General features: G+C 40.9%; 1 protein-coding gene across 2 annotated transcripts in view; it reads right to left on the bottom strand.

The window, feature by feature from the left end:
* Nucleotides 1-14,209, bottom strand: part of LOC110335694 (contactin-associated protein like 5-3) — a 514,066-nt gene that overhangs the window by 338,495 nt on the left and 161,362 nt on the right. For both annotated transcript variants that reach the window (XM_029531381.1, XM_021217999.1), the window contains exon 5: nucleotides 1,489-1,692. In XM_029531381.1, coding sequence (XP_029387241.1) covers nucleotides 1,489-1,692 — 204 coding nt within the window. The remainder of the gene's footprint in view (nucleotides 1-1,488; nucleotides 1,693-14,209) is intronic.

Here is a 14,209-nt window from a genome sequence, read left to right as displayed (position 1 = left end):
ACACTGAGATTGTACCCTGTACTGAACTATACTTTTCCTTGTCTACTATATAGTAGTCTACTAAATACTAATAACAATATGTTTCCTCTTCTTTATACTAATAACTCTTAGTAGGGAAAGAGGGATGTAGTAGCAGACACAGTAGCCCCTTTTGGTCCTAGACAGATGGCTAATCACATTAAAGTATGTGCCATTGAGCCTGATGACCTGAGCTGGATTCCAGGGAACTACATGTAAAATCATAAGATCCAACTATGCAAGGTGTCTTCTGACCTTTACACTTGTGCCACAGCACACCACAACCACATTCAAATAAATCAATGAATGTCATGAATTTTAAAATTTTTAAAAAAAAACTTTCCTTTTGCTCAAATATACATCTTTTCTGTTCCCTTTTTTTCTAGAGGAGAGCTCATTTGGTTTTCTTCTGTGCACTAAAGAACTCAATACCTACCTCCTTTGGCCTGCATTCCTTCCTTTCTTCCATGAGAAGGCATAAGAGATCCCCCTCTCTTTTGTTCTTGAGAGAGAAGTTGGGTAGAGTAAATGTAGATATGCTGTCATTGAAGCAACCCAGGAATTATCCCATCCAGAGAGGGAAGACACAGCGCATGGCAGAGAGGCAGGAAGGGACTCTACCAAACCAACTGCCATTCAGGTCCCAGACGCATCCTTCCAGCCTCGGACCACCGTAACATAGGAAAGACCCCAAACTTACTTTTGACATTTGCACATATTACCTCCCATTAAGAAGAATAAAACAATTAAAGTTTTTTTTTTCCTGACACTTAGGGGTTTGTTTGTTTAGTTGGTTTGTTTTTATTTGTTATGTTTTATGCTTAGATGGCTCTTCTGAGATGCTCATTATAGCGGGACATAAAACTTAAGAGAAAATTAATTTCTTTTAAAGCTTGAGTTATGAAAAAGTTAATTTTAAGTATGTGGTTTTTAAAGATATTGAAAAGTTGTGCTGTAGCTTCTCATATTGCCTTATATCAGAATGATACCTCTGGTCCCCCCAAAACACTAAATGCTGTTCTAACCTCATTAAGATGAAATATTTAAAAATAACCATTGCTACTCCAATGAAGACAAAGAAAATAGATTACTTAGATAGTGCTTCAGTGACTCCATTTAATGTTCATACAACACACACACACACACACACACACACACACACCAGAGCTAATATCTAAAGCATGTTTGACAAAGCAGCACAAGTTTGAGGATTTGAGTTCAATCCCTAGACCTTAGTTAAAATGCCAGCTGCAGCAACCCATGTTTACAGTCCCAGCATGGGGGAATAGCAGAGCAGAGAGGGGAAATGGAGACAGGAAGTTCTTTGGTGTTCCTCAGTCAGTCTGGCCAAATCAGTAAGCTACAAGTTCAGTGAGAGACTGCCACAAAGGTAAGTGTTTAAAAAAGATACCCAGGTTCACCTCTGGCCTCAACAGTTAGATGCATATATAAGCATGGGTCTGATCTTACCCAGGTTCAGGTATAGGGCTAGCCTGCCATTCTGGAGCTCTAGGGTGATGTGGTCTCCACGTTGTCCTTCCCCGTGGAACAGAACGCCGTCCCTTTGCATGCTCTTGAACTTCAGGGAGATCACATCTTTGAGGGTGCTCATTGTCTTCTGATTGAACCTGTAGAGAAGTGAGCTCCAGCCATCAAAGTCAGCTACATCTGATCCTGAGAGCAGAGAGGAGAGAGAAAGAAACATCGTTGTGTTTCCTATGGCAGCTATCCTTGCTTCTCGTCTTTGAGGCTGCATAGTTCCTAGGAATATTCTTGAAGTCTAGAGGATCTCTCTTACAAGGAGACATGGACTAGAACCAACTTATGTAGAATCTATGGATCATCCATTTGTACGTAGTGCAGACACACCAGCCTGAAAAAGAAACTCCCACTGGTGATTGTTGAACAAGAGAAGAAGTCTTAGAAGGGCGCCATCACATAACTCCCTCCAATGAGGTGTATTAAGGGAGCTTAAAGGCTGTGACTGGGCTTTCAGATGGAACGGAGAGAACAGGCAAATATAATGCAATACTTGAAGATCTAGATATGATTGGGCTTTATAGCTAAGGAGAAGCTTGCTTTAAAACCTGGAGGGAAAATTTATAACAGTAACAATAAGTGGGAGATAGGGAGAGTGGAGAAATATGTAGTTGTATGCAAGGAATACTGAGACAGGCCAGAGAAACCTTCAGAGAGGCGTTTCTAACTCCTGTGAAGAAAGCCCTCTAAGGAGTCTTTGACCCATCCTTTGTCAAATGGAATATCTGATTCTTTATATCTTTTCCGGATGGGAAGACAGACCGCTTCTTAAACTCTCTGCATCTGCAGGAAATGCAGGTAGCTGTGGTCTTATTCAGGCTATGTAATCTGGCATAAAGTTTCAGGTCCCTGTTCTAACAATCCCTAAGGAGACAGGACGGAAGTGCCACAGGCATCTGCATCAGGCTTTTCTGGGGCCAGTGCCTGATTTGTAATCAATCTGATCTCTTCATCCTAAACTCTGGGCTGGAGTTGAAAAGGACATAGTCTTTATTGTGACAACTCTGGATGAGTAATTCAGTGTCTTCTAGAACCCCGTCCTTAGAATTCTGAAGACTCTCTGCTGTATAGTGGGAATGAACAACCAGCGTAGGGAGATGGATAATTTGAATAGAGGGTTAATGTGGTATATATGCATCTATGCTTTTTTTTTCTGAGCTGGTAATGTACTGTTTTAGAGTTTTATGCAAAACATTCAGTTACTATTTCATGGTTAGACATGTAGTCTTATTTGAGATAGACTTTTAGTTAAGACATAAAAATTAAGCAACTATATATGCTAACATGGAATCTCCCAATATGTACATATATTGTCTAATGTCAACTCAGAATAAGTATCTATAGTTACTGAAACATATGCTATTTTGTTGAGCAGTATGGCCTGTTTTCTCAGTATATAATATAGTCACCCATTACAGTGTTAGAATAGAGGTTTGCTCAGCCTCATAGCCATGGCAAAGAATTGACCCAAGCAATATAGAGGTAACTAGATTTAGGATAATATGAATGGAGCTAATAACCCTGCCTAGTAACAGGTGGTGGGGGTAGAGTCACAGGACCCTGACTTGGAAGTCAATCCATTATTCCTTTCTGCTTTCCACAGCTGGAAATTTCCTTGTGAGATTCCAACACAGAGGGGGAGGGGAAGGTTAGGGAAGGGAGACTCTTGAAACTTCCATGAAGTTGTCATTCACAACAGGGTGGGGCTGTGCAGTGTACTAGCAGCTATTGCATTATCACTGATGCTCTTTTAACTAAGCCTTTACCAATGCTGTGTAAGTAAGGATAAGTTTATGTTTGCCAAATTAGGTTTTGGTGGTATCCTTAGTTTGGTCTGTCTTCTGGGCATCCTCTCAGGTGATTAGACATTTTTTTTTTCACATCTTCCCAGGTAAAGTTAATATGAGAATTACAAATTATAATTTTGAATTTTTTCCTTACACTGGCATCATATATGGAATACCACAGCTTCATTTAATCCAACTTCAACTTAGTTATATGCTTTGTTATCTATCCCCTTTAACCCACTCCAGCCTTTAAATCCCAATTCTTTTCTTTTTACTTCGATTATTATTTTCTGTATTTACATTCCAGTCATTGGCCCCTTAGTCTCCCTTCCACAATTCCTCATCCCATTCCTCCTCCCCCTTGACTCTGAGAGGGTGCCCCCCCATCAAATCTCCCCATTCCCTGGGGCCTCAAATCTCTCAATGATTAAGCTTATCTTCTCCCACTTCCTGACCAGGGAGACCTCTGCTGTTTTTGTGCCACGGGCCTCAGACTGGCCCATGTATGCTCCTGGTTGGTGGCTCAGTCTCAAGGAGCTCCCTCCAGTTTGAGAAAACAGAGCTGGGTAAATCCCCATTCTTTTTTTTTTTTTTTTTTCATTTTATTTTTAATTTATTCTTTACACTCCATACTCCATTGTCTGACCCCCTTGTTCATCCTCCAACTGATCCACATTCCACACCTCCTCTGCACCCCACCTCTTCTTGATGTGGATGCCCCAACCTCCACCCCACCTGACCTCTAAATTCCCTGGGGCCTCCAGGCTCTTGAGGGTTAGGTGCATCATCTCTGAATGAACACAGGCCAGGAAGTCCTCTACTGTATATGTGTTGGGGGCCTCATCTCAGCTGGTGTATGCTGTTTGGGGGTCCAGTATTGGAGAGATATCAGGGGTCTAGATTCATTGAGACTGATGGTCCTCCTGCGGGATCGCCCTTCTCCTCAGCTTCTTTCAGTCTTCCCTAATTCAACAACAGGGGTCAGCTGCTTCTGTCCATTGGTTGGGTGCAAATATCTGCGTCTGACTTGTTCAGCTGGTTGGTGGGTCTTTCAGAGGGCAGTCATGATAGATTCGTTTTTGTGAGCGCTCCATAGCCTCAGTAATAGTGTCAGGCCTTGGGACCTCCCCTTGAGCTGAATCCCACTTTTGGCCTGTCACTGGATTTTCTTTTCCACAGGCTCCTCTCCATTTCTATCCCTGTAATTCTTTCAGACAGGAATAATTATGGGTCAGAAATGTGACTGTGGGATGACCACCCCATCCCTCACTTATTATCCTGTCTCTCTGCTGGAGGTGGGCTCTATAGGTTCCCTCTCCCTACTGTCAGACATTTCATTTAAGGTACCTTCCTTTCAGTCCTGGAGTCTCTTACATCCCAGGTCTCTGGTGCATTCTTGGGGTCCCCCAACCTCCTATTTCCTGAGGTTGCCTGTTTACATTCTTTCTGGTGGCCCTCAGGACTTCAGTCCTATTCCCTCACCCAATACCAGGTCAGGTTCCCTTCTCCCCCTCCCCCACTACCTTCCAACCCCATCCACTTTCCCTCCCAGATCCTTCCCTCCCTCCCCACTTATGATTGCTTTCTTCTCTCTCCCAAGTGGGACTGAAGCGCCCTCACTTGAGCCTTCAGCTTGTTAAACTTTTTGAGTTCTGTGGATGGTATCTTGGGAATTCTGTACACTTTTTTATTTGTTTGTTTGTTGTTTGTTTGTTTCTGGCTAATATCCACTTATTAGTGAGTAAATACCATGTATGTCCTTTTGGGTCTGAGTTACCTCACTCAGGGTGATATTTTCTAGTTCCAACCATTTGCCTGCAAAACCCAAGATGTCCTTGTTCTTAATAGCGGAGTAGTATTCCATTGTGTAAATGAAACACATTTTCTGTATCTATTCTTCTGTCGTGGGACATCTAAGTTGTTTCCAGCTTCTGACTATCACAAATAAGGCTGCTATGAACATAATGGAACATGTGCCCCTGTGGCATGGTGGGTCATCTTTTGGGTATATTCCCAAGAGTGGTACAGCTGCGTCTTCAGGTAGATCTATTTCCAATTTTCTGAGGAACCTCCAGATTGATTTTCAGAGTTGTTGTACCAGTTTGCAATCCAACCAACAGTGGAGGAGTGTTCCTCTTTCTCCATATCCTCTCCAACATGTATTGTCATCTGAGGTTTTGATCTTAACCATTCTGACTGGTGTAAGGTGGAATCTCAGGATCATTTTGATTTGCATTTCTCTTATCACTAAGGATTTGAACATTTCTTAGGGGTAAATCTCCATTTTTGACCCTTGATTCTTTTGAGAACACCCTGGTCAAATTCCATGCATGATCCTTATTTCATTTAGCATATTGTCCCCGCGTTCTCTTAGTATGGAACCCAGATAGTCAAAGTCAAGAAGTCAAGATCTTAACAAATTTATGAGGTAGATGCATATATAGACCTGACTCCTAGTCTTCTACATTTCTTCTTGCAGACAATGTCCAAAGTGAGCAGTTTATAATCAGAAAGCATGAGCAAAAACACTACTTGGAAAGCTTTTAGGGAGGATTAGTGGTGCCTTTGCTATAGGCATGGACTGGAGTATGAGGGAGACCTATGGTGTTTTCCATCTTCTCATGCCCTGGAACAAAGACTTAGACTGTGGACAGGGAGGGTGCTAGATGTAGAGACATATAAAGGAAGCACTTTGTAGAGTAGGAGATGCCCAAGAAGTTGGAAAGTCAGAGACTTAATGACAATTGATCATGAGCACTGGGACTCTTTGTTTGTTCTTCACAAAGAACTGTTTTTTTCCTGAGTTTGTATGCTCCACATGTTCATTGTAACATTTGATCCTGGAGGTGTGGTGCTGTTCTAGTCATCCATATGTCAGTCTTGATACCTTCTCTCAGTTCTCCTCTCCTGATTCATACTGGCTTCCTACCAGGGCTCTTCCTTCTGGCTGATTTATACGATCTCAGTGCTATCAGATATTCTTGGTTTATAGTATATTTTTCTTTTTGTTTTGTTCCTTGGATGTATATATACATAGTGTGTGTGTGTGTGTGTGTGTGTGTGTGTGTGTGTGTGTGTGTGTGTTGGAGCATTCTTCCCATCTCCATGGCTTGATTCTATTAATCCTTTTCTGCATATGTTCTAGTACTTTGGATGAACAGCACAGATGAGTAGTGACAAACTTGAAAAAGCTTTTGGGTTCTAAGCTCTAAGAAGAGTACAGACAGAACTCTCCATCCAGCAGAAGCAAACCAGCTGTGCTGGGCAGAGCAGAGGAGAGGTTCCCTCTTCTCTCCCAGATGAGGTAGAGTGTCAGAAGTATATCAGACTTGGGGAAGTGTTTCTAAAATCCAAGGACATGGCCAGTTAAGAGATGTCAGAAAGACCAGTATTCTCAGAGCTGTGTCTCTAGTTGCATGTGTAGCAGAGGATGGCCTAGTTGGCCATCAGTGGGAGGAGAGGCCCTTGGTCTTGCCAAGATTATATGCCCTAGTAAAGGGGAATGCAAGGGCCAGGAAGCAGGAGTGGGTGGGTTAGGGAACAGGGCAGGGGGAGGGTATAGGGGGCTTTTGGAGAGGAAACTAGGAAAGGAGATAGCATTTTAAATGTAAATGAAGAAAATATCTAATAATTGTTTGTTTGTTTTTTTTAAATAAAGAGATGTCAGAAAGACAATACATACAGAGTCAAATCTTGGATCTTTACAGATCTAGCCCCATTCTCAGAATAGCAGTATTTTATGGCAAGAATGCAGGTCAGATGTACAGGACCTAAAAATCTTATTTTTATAGAAAACCTAGCATGTGTAAGAAATAAAATCTGTTATCTCATTTTCAAAATAAAATAACTTGAGTCATCTTAGGTCCAGATACAGATGTACAGAAAATACTGGAATCCCCTAAGCTAGCCACTCCCACCCAAATTCTATTATCGTGGCTACCCTGGCTATCCACAGTGGAAGTTTAAAGTTATAAGTTACTAACAGCCAAGGTTGCCTAACAATCTACAGCTTATAATCTCTAACCTAAGTAGGATATAAAACAGAGATGAGCTCTTATACAGTATTGTTTAAAAAGAAAAAAAAATGAACATAGGTGACAGAGGTGGAAAAATGACCTAGATCTTGTGTAAGATGGGACACTCCTGATTACCCAGCCAATGACAAGGAGAGAAAAGAAAGGGAGGGAAGGCCTTGGGTTCTGCTTTCTGCTCTTGGTCAGTGTGTCTGTAATTCTGTGCGAACAATAAGTTTTGCAAAGTAGTATGATACTTGGTACCACTTTCCATACACTGAGTTTCTAGTGATGTTATGAAGTGAAAGTTAACATTTCTCACATCATAGACCCACACATGTCATGTTAGTGAGTACCCGAGGAGACTTTGATGTTTGTGGAATTCCAAGGACCATGTAGGTACCTTTGCTTTTTTCTGTTAGGTGCACCAGGCTAACTGGGGCAGATTCCTGAGAGTTCCTTATTTCACCCACAAGATCAGTGACCTGACAACTGCTAGGTAGTTACTTGAGTGAAATTTGTTTCTCTCTTTCGCAAAATTGATTTTTCTCATGATTGTAAACTCTATTCAATGCAATCTGTGGTTTGTTTCATTGATGATGCATTGGCAAATTTTTCCAGACTATGATGAGTCGGCTAAGGTCCTGAGGGTCCACCAGTAATGGTAGGTGGTGAATCTTCCCTGCCTGACCTCCTGGGTCACAGCAAGTCCTGCCCAGCCACCTTGCTTCCCTGAGAGGCTCCAGAATGCCAATGAGGCCTGAGTTTCTACTGTCCCCATAACTGCTGAGCAAGCTGTCAAGCTTACTTTTCTGAGAAAGACAGAATTCTTGAGGCAAATTCTGGCATGTTTGATGGGTTTTGGAAGTTTGTCAACAAACCAGCTCAAAAAAAGAGCTTTTTGGACTAAAATAGTCTAACCTTGAATTCCCAAGAGTGCTGAAGCACAAATCAGGTGTGGGCCTGGGGAAAGAAGAATTTTGCTTCTCAAAATCAGAAACCTGAAGGTCAACACTGACAGGAAAAAAAAAAAAATACTGACCTGTCCGTCCTTCTACAACTATTCATACTCGGACTCTGTGGCTATTCAGAGTAAAAACAATTTTCAACCCAAATTTTGAAGCTCGTCTCATAGTACCTTATATGAAAGTAAATATTATACTCAGATCATATAATTGCACTGAAGACCTGAGGACTTGGCTTGTAATCCACAAACCTCAAAGGTTTCACCAGTCATCTTGAGTTTGTATCAACTCCCCCTAACGATTCTGTGACTTTTCCAGGCTTTTATCAGCAACTCTGATTACCTCAGGTGAACCATCAGCACAAATGAAGTTTCCAGAGTAAACTGTCAAAGCATAAAGATAGCTCTTCTAACAAAATGTCAGTTATTTCTCTCTCTGATAAACAAGTGAAAGAAATTGGAAAACAAACACAACTTAAAAGGAAAAGTTAAACCAAAGTAAAGCCAAAACTCCAGATAAAAATCCTAACCCATGCATATGTACACCGTCCTCTTATAGTCAGATCCTAATCCATCCATTCACCCATGTTTATCCCTTCATCCGTCCATCCTTCCACTCACCTACCCACATATCTTTCCATTCATCCTTCTGAGGGAGGGATTACACACAGCATTGTGGGCATGAATAAATCACCATGACAGCACAGTATGTAATAAAGAAAGAAGTACTGATGTGCTTCTATAATCATTATTCCAACAGGGCCTGTGGGTGTAAAACAATGAGATGCGAGGGCGAGCAAGAGTAGGACATGTGGAGCCAGCTGGGAGACTAAATGAAAAGAACAATGTGGGTAGTCATGAGGAGTGGACTCTTGTTTTGGCATGAACACAGGTTTCATGAGGGGGGGTAACATTTCAAAAAGAATTTTCACAAGTCAATAGAAAGAAAGGGATGACTGTGGAAAAGGCGGGGAGTAGGAAGGCATCCCTGGTGAAGATGGCATCCTACAGCTTTTAGGTTTGTCTCTGATTTACTCCATTCTCAGGGGTCTTCTTAAACACACCATCCAGATGCATCAGGAGGGCCACTCACTTGGTATTTAAACAGGAGTCTTGAGATTGGAGCAGAAAGCTGCTGGTTTTCCCCTCTGCAATGGTAGGTATGGTTTTGTTGTTGTTGTTTGGTTTGGGTTTTGTTTGTTTGTTTTGTTTTTATGGAAATATTGTCATGGGCTTTGAGAGACAGTGGGTCACATACAGTGTTTGCTCTGAAAGTATGAGGACCTGAGACCAGCTCTCCTATTCCCATTTTGAAAGCCAGGTGAAGGGCTAGGAATAACTTAGTGAATAAAAATATTTGCTTCACAAGCAAAAGGTTCTGAAACTCCAGAACCTACACACACACACACACACACAAAAATAGTGAAACTGCTGTTTTATAAAAAGAAAGAAAGAACCAGGATATGTTTTGTAGAGTGTGGTATGATGAGGTGGAAGGGGATGTCTTGGGTGCCTCTGCAGACCCATGCTATGACATCCCTTCCCACAAAGTTATCAGCTATATGATGGATATAGTATGGAATAGAGTTTTTTAGGACATAGTGAGGGGAGTTGGAGGAATAGAGATGAGAAAGGCAGAGACAGACAGACAGACAGACAGACAGACAGACAGACAGACAGACAGACACAGAGACAGAGAGAAAGAGAGACAGAGACACACAGAGAGAGGAGAAGCTGGCCAGGAACATGTGAAGAGAAATGGGGTAGGGAAATGAGGAGAGAGTGGTAAGAGAGAGAAAGAGAATGAGAGAGAGAGAGAGAGAGAGAGAGAGAGAGAGAGAGAGAGAATGAGAGAGAGAGAGAGAGTTCCTTTTATACTGAATCAGGCATTCCCAGCAATGCCAGGTAACTGTGGGGCAGATCCTAGAAGGAATGCTAACAAAAAGTGAGTGAAGCCATTTACATGTCTGCTATTACAGACTTGAGGAGGTGAGAGACAGGAGAATCATGAAGGATTATGCCTAATGCCATGCTCAATAAGAGACAGTTTCCCTGGGGAATAAGACAGTGATAGAACAGGATGCCTGATGTACTTCTCTGACCTCCACACATATAAGGAAGTATGTACACTATTGTACATCTACTATATACATATACTACAATTCACAGACACACACACATACCTGTACACAGGCATGCACATACACACACACATACACACACACACACACACACACACACACACACACACACACACTCACTCAGAGCCACACAAATAAAAAAGCCAGGGACACTATGAAGCCTGTAATCTCAGAATTGTAGAAGTGAAGACAAAAGTATCTGGCAACTCGCTGTTCAATAATCTAGTAAATTCAGTGAATTCCAGGTTTTAGCGTCTTTGTCAAAGATCAAGTGACTAGAGGTGTGTGGGTTAATTTCTGGGTCTTCAATTCTATTCCAGTGATGATCTTGCCTGTCTCTGTACCAATACCACACTGTTTTTATGTCTATTGCTCTGTAATACAGCTTGAGGTCAGGGATGGTAATTTCTCCAGAAGTTCTTTCGTTGTTCAGAATAGTTTTCTCTATCCTGGGTTTTTTTGTTATTCCAAATGAACTTGCAAATTGCTCTTTATAATTCTATTAAGAATTGATTTGGAATGTTGAAGAGTATTACATTGAATCTGTAGTTTGCTTTTGGCAAGATGGTCAGTTTTACTATATTAATCCTGCCAATCCATGAGCATGGAAGATCTTTCCATCTTCTGAAATCTTTGATTTCTTTCTTAAGAGACTTGAAGTTCTTGTCATACAGATCTTTCACACCAAAGTATATAATATTATTTGTGACTATTGTGGAGGGTATCCTTTCCCTGATTTCTTTGTCAGCCTGTTTATCCTTTGAGTAAAGGAAGGATACTGATTTGTTTGACTTAATTTTATATGCAGCCACTTTGCTGAACTTGTTTATCAGGTTTAGGAGTTCTCTAGTGGAATTTTTGGAGCCATTTAAGTATAAGATCACATCATCTGCTTCAATTTTCTCTCCATTTACTTTGATGTTGGCTACTGGTTTGCTGTATATTTCTATTACTATGCTTAGGTATGTGTCTTGAATTCCTGATCTTTCCAAGACTTTTAACGTGAAAGGAAGCTGAATTTGGTCAAATGCTGCTTCACCATCTAATGAAATGATCATGTGTTTGTTTGTTTTTTTTTTCCTTTGAGCTTGTTTATGTAGTCGATTGTGTTGATGGATTTCCACACATTGAACCAACCCTGCGTCCCTGGGATGAAACCTACTTGATCATGAGGGATGATTGTTTTGATGTGTTCTTGGATTCAGTTGGCAAGAATTTTATTGAGTATCTTTGCATTGATATTCATAAGGGAGTTTGGCCTGAAGTTCTATGTCTTTGTTTAGTCTTTGTGTGGTTTAGATAAAAGCAAACTATGGCTTCATAGAACGAATTGGGTGGTGTTCCTTGCTTCTATTTTGTGGAGTAGTTTGAAAAGTATTGATATTAGGCCTTCTTTAAAGGTCTGATCTACTAAATCCATCTGGTCTTGGGTTTTTGGTTTTGGGGTTTTTTGTTGTTGTTGTTGTTGTTGTTGGAAGATTATTAATGATTGCTTCTATTTCTTTAGCGATTGTGGTTATCTAAACCAACTGTTTAGATGGTTTATCTGATCCTGCTTTAACTTTGGTGCCTGGTATTTCTTTAGAAAATTTTCCATTTCAACCAGATTTTCCAATTTAGTTGAGTATAAACTTTTGTAGTAGGATCTAATTTTTTTTTTTATTTCTACAGTTTTCATTGTATGTCTCCCTTTTCACTCCTGATTTTAATAATTTGGACACTGTACCTGTGCCCTCTGGTTAGTCTGGCTAAGGGTTTATCTATCTTGTTGATTTTCTCAAAGAACCAGCTCCTGGTTTAGTTGATTCTTTGTATAGTTCTTTTTGGTTTTATTTGGCTTATTTCAGCCCTGAGGTTGATTACTTTCTGCTGTCTGCTCCTCTGGATGTATTTACTTTGTTGTTGTTGTTGTTCTAGAGCTTTCAATTGTGCTGTCAAGCTGTAAACGTAAGCTCTCTCAAGTTTCCTTTTAGAGGCAATCAGAGCTATGAGTTTTTCTCTTAGCACTGCTTTCATTGTGTCCCATAAGTTTTGTTATGAGGTGTCTTCATTTCAATTAAACTCTAAAAAGTCTTTAATTTCTATCTTTCTTTCTTCCTTGACCAAGAGTGTAGAGCATTGTTCAGCTTCCATGTCTGTGTGTTTTCTGTTGTTTTTGTTGGAATTTAAGACCTGCCTTATTCTGTGGTGATCTGATAGGGGGTATGGGATTATTTCATTCTTCTTGTATCTGGTGAAGCCTGTTTTGTGACTGATTATATGGTCAAATTTGGAAAAGGTACAATGAGTTGCTAAGAAAAAGGTATAATTTTTGCTTTAGGATGAAATGTTTGATTGGTGGTTTAGTCCCAGGGAGCTCTGGGGTTACTGGTTAGTTCATATTATTGTGCCTTCTATGGTGCTGCAAACCCCTTCAGCTCCTTGGGTACTTTCTCTAGCTACTTCATTGGGGATCCTGTGCTCCATCTAATGGATGACTGTGAGTATCCACTTCTTTATTAGTCAGGTATTGGCAGAGACTCTCAGGAGACAGCTATATTAGGCTCCTGTCAGCAAGCACTTGTTGGCATCTACAATACTGTCTGGGTTTGGTGGTTGTTTATGGGATGGATACCCAGGTGGGGCAGTTTCTGGATACTTATTCCTTCAGTCTCTGCTCTGAACCTTGTCTCTGTAACTCCTTCCATGGTTATATTGTTCCCACTTCTGAGAAGGATCAAAGTGACCACACTTTGGTCTTTCTTCTTCTTGAGTTTCATGTGTTTTGCAAATTGTATCTTGGGTATTCTGAGCAGCTGTGCTAATATCCAATTATCAGTGAGTGCATATCATGTATGTTATTTTGTGACTCGGTTACCTCACTTCAGATGATATCCTCCAGATACATCCATTGGTCTAAGAATTTCATGAATTCATTGTTTTTGATAGTTGAGTAGTACTCCACTGAGTAAATGTACCATATTTTTTGTATCCATTCCTCTGTTGAGGGAAATCTGGGTTCTTTCCAGCTTCTGGCTATTATAAATAAGGCTGCTATGAACATAGTGGTTCAAGTGTCCTTTTTACAATTTGGAGCATCTTCTGGATATATGCCCAGGAGGGGAATTGCTGGTTCTTCTGGTACAACTATATCCAATTTTCTGAGGAACCACCAGACTGATTTCCAGAGTGATTGTACCAGCTTGCAATCCCACCAGCAATGGAGGAGTGTTCCTCTTTCTCCACATCCTCACCAGCATCTGCTGTTACCTGAGTTTTTGATCTTAGCCATACTGATAGGTTAGAGGTGAAATCTCAGTGTTGCTTTGATTTGCATTTCCCTGATGATTAAGGATGTTGAACATTTCTTTAGGTGTTTCTCAGCCATTCGGTATTCCTAGTTGAGAAGTCTCTGTTTAGCTCTGTACCCCATTGTGTGTGTGTGTGTGTATGTGTGTGTGTGTGTGTGTGTGTGTGTGTGTGTGTTTCTCAATTGCACTCCTTACGTTTTTCTTTTTTTCTTTTTTTTCTTTTTTTATTAGATATTTTCTTTATTTACATTTCAAATGCTATCCCAAAATTTCCCTATACCCTCCCCCCGACCCTGCTCCCCTACCTACACACTCCCACTTCTTGGCCCTGGCATTCCCCTGTGCTGGGTCATATAAAGTTTACAAGACCAAGGGCCTCTCTTCCCAATGATGGCTGATTAGGCCATCTTCTGCTACATATGCAGCTAGAGACACGAGCTCAGGGGGTACTGGTTAG

Source organism: Mus pahari, chromosome 18 (assembly GCF_900095145.1).
Source record: "Mus pahari chromosome 18, PAHARI_EIJ_v1.1, whole genome shotgun sequence".
NCBI lineage: Eukaryota > Metazoa > Chordata > Mammalia > Rodentia > Muridae > Mus > Mus pahari.
This window is presented reverse-complemented; position numbering and strand designations above follow the sequence as displayed.